The 12,564-nt window shown below is 36.1% G+C and overlaps 1 protein-coding gene across 1 annotated transcript; it reads right to left on the reverse strand.

Moving 5' to 3' along the window:
• Positions 1–839: 839 nt before the first annotated feature.
• On the reverse strand, positions 840–5,842 carry LOC121738092. The gene is made up of 2 exons (XM_042129929.1): positions 5,720–5,842; positions 840–1,892 (listed from the first exon to the last, which is right to left on the reverse strand). The coding sequence occupies exon 2, from the start codon at positions 1,882–1,884 to the stop codon at positions 877–879; it is 1,008 nt and encodes a 335-aa protein (XP_041985863.1). The 5' UTR covers positions 1,885–1,892; positions 5,720–5,842; the 3' UTR covers positions 840–876.
• Positions 5,843–12,564: the final 6,722 nt, after the last annotated feature.

Raw genomic sequence — 12,564 nt, forward strand, 5'->3', positions numbered from 1 at the left:
CGGATGGATCGAAGAAATGCAAATAACTGGCTTGCTTTCTATGAGAGACAGAGAATGAGAGAGAGAGAGACAGACAGGGAAACGAAATACGCGCACGCCGCACGGCTTACAACTATATCAAAAAGTGTCGTCACAACTTTTGGTCTTAATTTTTTCCGTCTAGCCCCCTTTCGCAACGCAAAAGGAACTTTATTTTAAAAGTGGTGTCCCGCAAGGATTATGCTTAGGGCTCAACTGTTTCTAAATGTCAATTAGGCTTAATAGCTAGACCATTTACCTAAGTTTATAATTTATCGAGTTTAAGTTTTCATCCAGTAATTTATACAAAGGAAATTTGATATTGTAAACACACTATGTCACAAGTGCAAGAGGTGTAGGTTATCATATTGTGTGATAAGGTATGCTCGTACTTTCTATTATCTGTATTATTTTTATAGAATAACATATAGGTCATGAGGTGATATTACTCGCTGCATAATTGAAAACCGAATGTACTAAAATCTAGATCATAATAGTTTTTGGTAATCCCTACGCCAGATCTACAAGGTGTAACAAAACTAAGTGATAATGTTCTCACAGTTCACTGTGTAGCAGTGCTGAAAGAGCAAAATTTTGCAGTATCATGTATGGCTCGGCTGTTTCGTTACTAACTTCAGATCACCTCCACGCGCGTGACGGTAGCGAAATGGCGAAGAAAAAAAATGTAAACTCTTATGTCCTATTGGTATTGGTGAAAGTCTCATATAAACCTCCCCACCCCCGCCATTATAAGGGTGGGCATTTCAGGAAGCAGCACCCTGTTCATCGAATGTCAATAAGAGGGAGAGAGAAACAAACAGTAGGTTATAAAACGTGTATTATATTAAAGCTTGTAATTTAGACGTATTTCCTTACGCTGGCTTTGCGGCTCGAGCTGATCTCCTCAATGGTGCTTTTCTGGTTGCCAAGGAAGTTCTTGATCTCTTCCAACATAGTTCCCAGGAGGATCGCTAGCATGTTGTACTCGTAGATGTGTTTATCTATGGCATAGTACTGAATAATGGCTGCCTCCATCGAGTACGCGGTTGGTCTGTACTTTGGTTTCTTGAAGGTGATATCACCGGTCTCACTGGTTCCGTTAGAGTAGGCCAAGTAAGAAGTCTCGTCGACGACGACGGGAACCATATCGTCCATAACGAAGGCGGGTCGCAGGAGTTGGATGAATTTGGGGTTGGCTGGCAGACCCTCAATCTTCTTGATGCCTTCGCTGGTGCGAACGTAGACTTGCTTGTCGCTGTCAGAGAAGTAGAGGTTGTTGGAGTAGTCCAGCACCATCTGTTCCGCCTTGACGCCTTCGAGTTTCTCCTTCTTGTTTCCGTTGTCGCTTACTTTGAAGACCTCCTTGTTTGCTGTGAGGATGTACATGATATCACCGTCCTTTTCCTTGGCGATACCGTAAATATCGTCGTTGATGGAACCGTACTTTTCTACGGCGGTCTTTTCATCTTTGTAGACGTAGATGCCGTCGCTGGCTCCGATGAAGACTAGCTTGCTGTCGTCTCCGGAAGCGGCCATGTCTCTGCCGTTCTCCAGAAGCTTGGTCACCTTATTCTTCTTAATCACTGAAACACCTTTGTAGTCTTTTTTGCCGTCAATGATGTCAGCTTCGCTGAAGAATAGGACGACGTCTACATCTTCCTCCTTGGAGTTGGATTCGGAGGAGTCGTTTTCATCGAAGTTGAGAGAGTTGATGGGAACCAAGAGGCTTACGATGTCATGTTCGGAGGTGTATTTGACCCACTCTGAAGGGTAGAATTCTTCGTCGATGACGATGTCCTCATCCTCCTTGCTTGTTGGAGCCGCTGCAGCCAGACCGACGACTAGTAAGAGTAGGAAAGCCTTCATCTTGAATTCTGCAACAAATTGTTTTGTATAATAGGTTATTTAAACTTGGATTTTGCAAAAATTGTTTTGTTATGTTGTGATTTACCTAATTGATTTGGTTATCTAATAAACAATAATATTATAAAGTTAGGATACTAAATAAATATTATTGTCTTTTCCTCGAAAGCTTATTTCAATCCTTCATAAGGAAAAACCTATTATATATTTTCGTCTCTGTCATAATACTATATTATTCTTATTATACAGTGCCCTGCAGAGATTCCCCATACAAAAGTGAAAAAAAATTTTGGTCTTTCAGCGCTGCTACTTTCACAGTAAACTCTCTGCAAGGAACACGTACACAGCCTAAAGACGTATTATCACTTATTTTTGTTACACCCTGTATATATAGGTTATTATCATTATTATCTCTTGTAACAATGTTTTAATTACTTAGACTTTTGTTGTTAATATTAAAGAAAACATTTAATTCTAGTCAACCAAGTTTTGTTGATTACAGAACCCTATAACGGAACCCTAACGAGCAGATTTTTTGTAAGTATATTGATAGATAATAGTCATATTATATTTTAAGAGTTACATTGTCCTACAAATAAAACTGTCCATATTTTAGGACCATCAATTATTCCAAGTATGAAATCTTTTCTATTTCTGTTAGCTACCACTTTTGAGATTTTTCGCAAAAAAATGTTGTTCGTCTTATCAAAATTAAGTTACTCACAAAAAATTTGCTTGATAGTAATAAAAAAAATGTTCTAGGACTCCCGTACTATTCCTATTACTTATACCTTGACTATTTAAACAAGTCTAATTAATATAGTTATCATTTAATCGAATGTTAAAGGCAATGGTTCATATTTTATTTGCTCATAAAATTGATCAGGCGTCATTTTAATAAAAGTAATAAGATTTCATTAACAACAGTATTAATAATGTGAAAGCAGCCAATGAAAATTATTGTAATTATAGACATTTTGAACTTTTGGATGGATGGTCACTAAAAATTAAGGGTGAATTTCTTACACCTTAGATTTGACCAATTGTATTCTATGGTTTCGAAAGCAAAGTTAGAAATAAAATAAAAAAAATATCCACAGCCGCACATATAACCTCCTCGTTTTTTGGAAGTCGGTTATAAAGTGGATTCAGGCAGGACCCGATCTAGCCATTTAGCCGCTCCAGGCAAAGATCATTTTCGCCGCCCTTTACATATACAGAAAACATATTCGTTGGGGGAAAATGAAAGGAATATTTAAGTAAAATAAGCAAACTTAAGGTAGGTTAGCTGGTATTTATCTCAAAGTTAAGTGGTGGATGGCTAGGTTGGAAGATAGGAATAAGTCAATATCGCCGCCCCTCATTTTTGCCGCTCTGGGCAAATGCCTAGCTCGCCCCCCCTTAGATCGGGCCCTGGATTCAGGTTTAACTTAAGGCGGGGATTAATCTCAATCCAAAACGATAACTATGCACACAACCAAAGACCAAAATTCATTTTAGCTTAGCATAAAACTGTAGTCACTCGAGCGGATCTTCTCTATTTTTCATGTTTTTTTAAAATATCTTTGGAAGTAAACATTAAGAAACAAAATTGTTCGGTTAAAGAATTTTTAATATAGATTTACTAACAATTTATTCAAATAAAATGTATAATTATCCTAGTTAATACTTATATTTCGATGAAATAGATTTTTATCGGAGGTGACTTTGTAAATTAATTACAGCCAAAGTATTAAGTTTTATTAAAATGTTTATGGTTTAAGGTATTTTAAATATTGTGCTTTATACCTCATATTTTTTAAAACTTCGTTATTATATTGGAACTAGGTAAACCGGAAGTCGCGGAATAGCAAATTGGGGTTTATCCTCGCCTTAAGGCGTCTATAAGTTACCATATGAAAACCCTTATGATTTTGATTCCTCATTTCGCCTAATTTCTGTTTGAATACCAAGGTACTGTAGTCGAGTTCAGCGGGGCTAAAATGGTCACATTTAGCAATTCCTCTCAATAAATTCAGCAAATGAATTGTCAAAACTGTCAAACTGACAAATGTCAAATCAGTACAAAAATACAGAAATGAATTGTAAGCAGAGTTGCATTTTGCGATTCTAGAAAAATGAAACATAACATGATTCATATCATGATTCTCCAAAGCGACCATTTTAGCCCCGCTGGTTATAAATAAAAACAAATATATCATGTGATGATCTCATGACATTATCACATCAACTCGCAGAGGTCAAGTAGATAATATCAAAGCAAAACATTGTGCATTAACTATATTCACTAACCTAACCCACCCTGGGTTGCACCAGAGGCGTGGTTAAAGTAAACGTTATGGTCAAAGTTATGGTTATAGTTAAGGCTAACTTTAACGTTAACCTTAACTTTGACCACAAAATTTGACAGATGACAGCTGGTCCGACAAGGTGTACAATAAAAAGTGAACGTGGGCTGGGGCGCTGCTGGTAAAGGAGAAAAATGGCGTTTTTGTATGATGACAGCGTTCGTTCCTTTTTTCGCCACGTTCATTCAAAGCCTTGTCGAGCTCAAGGTTATGGTTAAATATGGCGTCCATTTTTGACTTTAACCAAAGATTTGACATTAGACAAAGTTAGTTGGTGCAACGCAACCTAAGCTGACAATACATAACACAGTACCTGCTGCACTCAAATATCAATTACTTAACTGTGATTAATTTGACATTAGCCCCATACATTATCCGTCAAAGTCTTCATTAAATTAAAGTTTAATTATCATTATGTCTTTGAGTGTGACCGTTAGTCACGAGATACTGCATCGTTTTGCTCACTAGTTTTTTTTTTTTTTTTTTAGTGAAATAAGGGGGCAAACGAGCAAATGGAAAGCAACTTCCGTTGCCCATGGACCCACTCGCAGCATCAGAAGAGCTGCAAGTGCGTTGCCGGCCTTTTAAGAGTCCTCCGGTAAACTCACTCACTCGGCGAAACACAGCGCAAGCGCTGTTTCACGCCGGTTTTCTCTGAGAACGTGGTATTTATCCGGTCGAGCCGGCCCATTTGTGCCGAAGCATGGCTTTCCCACGTTTGTACATATTTGAAATTATGTGGAAGTTGTAACTACGAAGAGATAGGAGATAGCTTCAGTACCTAGTCAAATGGCATTGTAGTTTTAAAAGCGAAGCTAGAAATCAAAATTGTATGAAATTTGACATTAGACATCGCAAGCATTATTTGATTTACAAAACTGTCAAATTTTGGACTATAAGTTTGCTGTATGAAGACACTAGACTGGAATGTAGCAAATGCAAAAAAAACTTTATCTAATAATTGGCAAAGCTGTCAAGGTTACTGATTTAGATCTTAGAAATAATAAAGGTTAAGGTGGTGTTGATATTGATGATGATTGTCAAACGAATGATGAGAACTATAGCGGGAAGATAATCTAAGAAAATTTTGAAATGTTGTGAATTGAAATAAATTACATTTCTAAACTCAAACAACGAAGTGACTCAACTTTTTAAAATGCACTCGATGGCAATGGTCACAATTTTGACGATGTACTTTTTCAAATTGATTCAATTAAAAAGGTAAAACTTCAAAATATTGTTTTTTTTTAATCGGGCTTTAAAAATCATAATGTTATAATTGTGACCGCGACTTACATTTTTTGTTTATCAAAAGATTAGGGGGATGGTTTTTTACCTTTTGCTATTTATTAATAGCAAATACTTTTGTTTATTAATAGCAAAAGGTAAATATAACTCTAAAATATTTTTTTAACAAATAAAACTGAAGAATTTTTAATAAATTTTAATAAGAATAATTTAAAAAGTACTAAGATTTTAAGGCAACTTACCGGCTTGGTCCCCAGAGTTCAAATGATTATGTAGACTCAAAATATAAGGTTTTATCACAACCTCTGTCTTAGTCACAGGGCCGCATTCAGCTAAAATATTATTGGCGATATAATCTGACCAGAGCCTCTAGCCAAGACTTTCTCTTTATCGCTTTTTAGGGTAGCGTAGCCAAATGGCAAAAATCGGAACCCTTATAGATTCGTCAAGTCTGTCTGTCTGTCTGTTTGTCTGTCTGTCTGTCCGTATGTCACAGCCACTTTTCTCCGAAACTATCAGAGCTACACTATTGAAACTTGGTAAGTAGATGTAGTATGTGAACTGCATTAAGATTTTGATACAAAACTGAACTGAAACAAAAAAAATCATGTAATCTATGCGTGTGAAGATCTATCCATATATTATATGGATAGATCTTCAAAAATTATATTGAGGTTTCTAATAAATTTATTTTATATATAATAATAATACTCCCCACACCGGTTTCGGTGACGGTGGCCGGTTTCATTGAAACCTGACCAGGTACGCAGGAGTAATTTTTATAGTGCCCAAGTGTGTGCGCAGTACACAAGAGCACTCTCTATTCCTTTACTCTCATAACCCAGTGGGACGGAAGACCGACACGACTGGCGAGAGATCAGGCGCAGGACCGACTATTTACATGCCCATCCGACGCATGGATCATCTTACTTGTCAGACAATCAGGTGATCAGCCTGCACTGTCCTAACCAAACTTGGAAATAACATGTTTCCAACGCGGGATTCGAACCCACGACCTCCAGAGTCGAGAGCGACGCTCTAACCACTAGACCACGGAGGCGTTTTATATATATACGAGCTTTTGCCCGCGGCTTCGCTCGCGTTAAGAAGTATTATTATATACAAACTTTCATTTATTTGAACCTCTTGGGGTTGGAATTTATCAAAACCTTTTCTTAGCGGATGCTTACGCCATAACATCTACCCGCATGCCAAATTTCAGCCCGATCCGTCCAGTGGTTTGGGCTGTGCGTTGATAGATCACATGTCAATCAGTCAGTCATAGTTTTAGTATAAATTATAAGTCTGATTTATACTAAAACTGACTGATAAGTACTTAGTTGTATATTTTATAGTTAACTAGCTATTTGACGATATATATATATATATATATATATATATATATATATATATATATATATATATATATATATATATATATATATATATATATATATATATATATTACAATACAAGAATTGCTCGTTTAACGATATAAGATTTAGTTTAATTAGTTAATAACTATCTGCTGTCTTTTACATTGTATCTCTTCGTAGGGCTGCTGTAAGAGATTCCTTTTAAAAATAAGCAGTTCCTCTGTGTCGTCTTTTTGTGTTAACTCTATCCTTATGTATTTTTCTTGTGTACAATAAAAAGTGAAATAAATATAATATTTTTTTTTTACCTGAAGTTTGCGAGAGAGACTGAAGACTGAAGAAGTGATAAAATGTGTCCCCCCCCTCCAAAGTAACTTCTAAAGTAGGGGTGATAAGCATTATAATGCACATACATTACTATTTCTACCAACGAAAATTGGTCTAGCAAGTAGTTTTTTTTATAAATCATAAATGGTAAACCTATGTCTTTCATAAATTAAACTGCAATATAAAAATAATCAAAAACCTTTTGATTTAATAAGTGTTCTATAATATTTTATTTTATTTATTTATTTTATTTTCTTAGGAAAACTTACAGCATATTTTTAAGACAACAGTGAGATACACGTTACACAGCGATATACCTTTTAAGAGGAGTCCACACCACCCTTTTTTCCATACAAACGTTGTCCCCTGTTTCCTCCCTGGATAATGCTAGTAGAGTTATATTTTTTTTTCTGAATATCTACGGCCACTAATACAATGTCCCTATGTTTTCTTTTTTTTATAATTTATAATTATTAAATAACACATGAACGTTCAAAAACACAAAAAAATGGCCAGATTTTCCGCTGCGTTCAAACATCCAGAAAACTGATTTGGCTGGATTATACAAAAAATAAAAACATTCCTATGTTCACAGCTCAGGCCTTTCTTTAATCTTTAATGAAAAAAGTATTTAAATCGGTTAAGTTTTGGAGAAGGAATCAGGGGACAACGAATGGTTGATTTTCTGCAGCTGTTGTCTCTATCGCGTTCTGCGGTATAGGCTTGAGGTAAGGGAGACAGCTATAGATATTACACGTACTTTTTTGTCATTTCTCTAGCCCCTGGTGTATCCTCTTAAGGTGACGCCGCGTTATCAAGGCGTCGCCTTAAAAGTTTCCACTAGTGTATTAGTAATAAATTACACTTAAATCTAACATACGAAGCATCAAATCATGACAAACACAACATAATAATATGACTTACAATAAGCTACAAGACATAAGGATATATGAATTCTAAGTAAGCGCTCACTCAGAATAGTTATCACTTATCATTAAACGTATAGCAAACGCTTAGTGATAACTATTATTATACTCATGGTAAATAGATATTATAAAGTTGACGTTCGACTCGACTAAAGTCAATTTCATACATTTTGATCGGCGATTCTATTAAGAAGCGATAAAGAAAACGTCCTGGCTAGGGGCTCAGGAGTGCCGGTAGAAGTAAAAACGAAGCGGCAGTGGCAGGTATAAATTTTCCTACAGTAAGTGTAGGTAGTACGCGATGGATATTATTTCCTCTCGTAGACGGCGGTCATGGTTGATGTGGTCACCACTCACCACGCGAGCATAACATTTTTTTGGAACGAAGTTCCTTATCGCGCATTGCGAAAGGGGGCTAGACGGAGAAAATTTAAAACAAAAATTGTAACGACTCTGTTTGCTATAGTTGTAAGCCGTGCGGCGCGTGTTTCTCTGTCTGTCTCACACTCTCTCATAGAAAGCAACTTCGTTCCATCCGGGTGTCCCTTGACACCTCTCAAGTTTTTTCATCCAAAAAATGGAGGATGAGTAGAACACCATCGCAATAAAGCTATGTCTCTCTCATTTTCTACCGTAACGCGAAAATGTCTGCTGCTGATGCTGTTTCGATTTCACTTGTACTGGCACTTATTGGAGTGCAATCCAAGCATTATACAGGGTGTTAGGTTTAACACCGTTATCAAATGAGCCCATCAAAATGAGCAACTTTTTCTATGAGAACAATGCTGGCAACTCGAAAAGTCCGTCTTTATTTTGACGGGTTTATTTGATGCTTTTTGAAAGAAAGAAAGAAAGAAAAATAAATTTATTTGGTATTTAGCATCTTACAAAAATAATTCTTAACTACTAATACTATCCTATGTAATACCAAATTGGTTCCCATTCAGCAATGTTGCGAACGGATCCGCAACGCTGATTTTCAATGGACACCTTACTTTTACTTAAAAACATAAAAATTATAAAAATCCTTACTAATCATAATGTGACAACATATTATTGTATTTAAAGCTACTTTAAAAAATAAGTAAGTATATAAGTTTATAATAAAACAACTCTTGAAGGCATTGGTGACATTAACATAATATAAAAGTTATCTAAGTACAGTCTATTACTAACCTAAAACAGTAGGTACATAACAGCATCTTAGATATAATATTTTGGTTACTTATTAATAATTAGCAAACTAAAATTTTATTTTATTTTAGGATAACGATTAACGGTGTTAAGCCTGACAACTTGTATACAGGTTATTTCTCTGCTTAATCACGTGAAGCATCCATACTAATATTATAAATGCGAAAGTGTGCCTGTCGGTCTGTTTATCCGTCTGTCTGTCTCTTACCTCTTCACGCCCAAACCGCTAAACCGATTTTACTGCAGTTTGGCATGGAGATACTTAGAGTCTCGGAAAAGGACATAGGATTTTTTTTATGAAAGAAGGGGGCAAACGAGCAAACGGGTCACCTGATGGAAAGCAACTTCCGTCGCCCATGGACACTCGCAGCATCAGAAGAGCTGCAGGTGCGTTGCCGGCCTTTTAAGAGGGAATAGGGTAATAGGGGAGGGTAGGGATGGGAAGGGAACCTCCGGTAAACTCACTCACTCGGCGAAACACAGCGCAAGCGCTGTTTCACGCCGGTTTTCTGTGAGAACGTGGTACTTCTCCGGTCGAGCCGGCCCATTCGTGCCGAAGCATGGCTCTCCCACGTATTACGTACTTTTGTCCCGGAGAAAATGACGGCTCCCGCGCTAATAAGCTGATTTTAGCGCAACAGAGTTGTGGACATCATCTAGTAAAGACTAACCCCCTTACTAATAAACGTTGTATAAGCTTTGAATAGTTATACTGTGTTTTGTTCCTGTCACACAAGTGACATTTTTAATTGGATTGAAGAAGACAAAACACTGTATAACTATTCAAAGCCTATACAGCGTTTATTAGTAAGGGGGTAAGCCGTAAGGGTTGATTCAGACAGCAACGCGACGTGTAGATGTATTTCTAAATTTATATGGATTTGACAGATTTGCAAGACGTCTTGACGCAATTTAAATCTGTCAAATCCATACTTTATGCCGCACTGCGCCTCGCCTCGTCGCGTTGCTGTCTGAATGGACCCTAAGGCTTCTTACAGAATAAACGGCACACCAGTGCCGTTTATTCTGTAAGAAGCAAAAGAAGAAAATTAAAATATGCCGTAAGAAGAAAATTAAAATATGCCGTAGACCACTACGGCATATTTTAATTTTAAATCCGTCCCTGGTTTACTATCGTTGTGTTGATTCTACTTTAAAGTAAGTTGGGGTGACACCTCAGATAAAAATTTCTTTGGAAAATACTGTTCTCTGCTACACGTATCTTAGGACAGAGGTTATTCGAATTAGATATTTCGGTATAGCATGATTATGTAATGCCTCAGTCAAAAGTTGTGACAAAACAAACTCATTATGCATAGGGAGTCTAATGTGTATGAATTCATGTGTAATTAGTAGCGGAAGATTAACTTTTTAGGGTTCCGTAGCCAAATGGCAAAAAAACGGAACCCTTATAGATTTGTCATGTCTGTCTGTCTGTCTGTCTGTCCGTCCGTATGTCACAGCCACTTTTCTCCGAAACTATAAGAGCTATTGAAACTTGGTAAGTAGATGTATTCTGTGAACCGCATTAAGATTTTGATACAAAAATGGAATAATTATTAAAAATTTTACAACTGAAACAAAAAAAAAAAAATCGTCTAAGCTATGCGTGTGGGGTATCTATGGATAGGTCTTCAAAAATCATATTGAGGTTTCTAATATCATTTTTTTCTAACCTGAATAGTTTGCAAGAGAGACTCTTCCAAAGTGGTAAAATGTGTGTCCCCCCTCTAATTTCTAAATTAGGGGCATGATAAGTCTAAAAAAAATATATGGAGTACATTACTATAAAAACTACCAACGAAAATTAGTTTGAACGAGATCTAGCAAGTAGTTTTTTTTTATACGTCAGAAATGGTAAACCTTAAACCAACAAATTTTTTTTTTCATCTAACCATAGTGTGGGATATCTATGGATAGGTCTTCAAAAATCGTAAATTGAAGTTTCTAACATAATTTTTTTCTAACCTGAATAGTTTGCGAGAGAGATTCTTCCAAAATGCTAAAATATGTGTCCCCCCCTCTCTAACTTCTAAAGTAAGGGCATGATAAGTCTAAAAAATATATATGATATACATTACTATAAAAACTACCAACGAAAATTGGTTTGAACCAGATCTAGACAGTAGTTTTTTTTTTATAAATCATAAATGGTAAACCTTAAATTAACTTTCATTAAATCAACTGAAACATAAAAATAAATCAAAAACCTTTTAATTTCATAAAAAATAAACCTTATTGTTGCTGCGGAACCCTTCATGGGCGAGTCCAACTCGCACTTGGCCGGTTTTTAAGCTATTGCATAGCTTTTATCGCGGGCTTTGAGCGCAGCGACCTTATATAGAAATTCGTTACGATTTTCCTAATACTCCCCACTCCGACCGGCACAGCGGCGTTGCCAGACTTCGGCACGGTGTTTGTGTGCGTGCGACTAGACGTATGCGATATATTTGCATAAGAATGCTATGCAATAGGCAATAGCTTTACCGCGGCAGTCCCCGAGTGTCACACGTATTTGTTTTAATGGGCATTGTCCAAAAAAAATCACATGTACTTTTTATATTTTTTTTCGCTAAAATAGGGTATTTTAAGAATATAAATTAAATAATTTTGAAATTCATTGGCTATTTTTTTCTCAATAAATTTTTAAAGTTTTGCTCTGACGTCATCATCGGCGGCCAATAATTGACCTCTGCAGTATGTTTTTTTCCTTTCAATCTTATTTATAATGACTGGTCCGTCAAATGCAAGTTCTCATTATTTGAAAGCTGATATGAGAAGCTTATCTAAAGTTCGAAACGTAATGTTGGTCGAATTTATTGCTAATTGAAGGTCAAACAAAGGTTAAACATATTTGTTCAAAAATATAAGTAATGGGTATTTTTTTCGTTTATATACAGAAAAACGATCACTGACCTTATTCCTCGAAATGTTTTTGTAATGAGCAAAATTAAAAAAAAATGGACAATCCCCATTATTTATGGGAAAATTCATGACGCTAACCCAAGCAAATCTTTCAGCGCTGCCACTTTCACGGTGAACTCAATAATAATTTAAGTGACACATACACCAAGTGTTACTACTTTTTTGTAAGTGTATAACTGCCAGTTAATTCCCACAACTTTGTTACGTAGAAATTCGGTTATTTTTTTAAATTTTAAAAATTATCAAAATTGTGTTGTAGATTTTATGTTATTTAGTTGTATGTGTCTGCAATTTTTAATGATTAAACAGGTAATTTAACAAGGTAGGAATAAGACATAC

This window comes from Aricia agestis, chromosome 22 (genome assembly GCF_905147365.1).
Source record: "Aricia agestis chromosome 22, ilAriAges1.1, whole genome shotgun sequence".
Classification (NCBI taxonomy): Eukaryota; Metazoa; Arthropoda; class Insecta; order Lepidoptera; family Lycaenidae; genus Aricia; species Aricia agestis.

Excerpts from the sequence above, each read along its gene's own strand:
- LOC121738092 (XM_042129929.1), bottom strand. The coding sequence starts at position 1,884 with ATGAAGGCTTTCCTACTCTTACTAGTCGTCGGTCTGGCTGCAGCGGCT.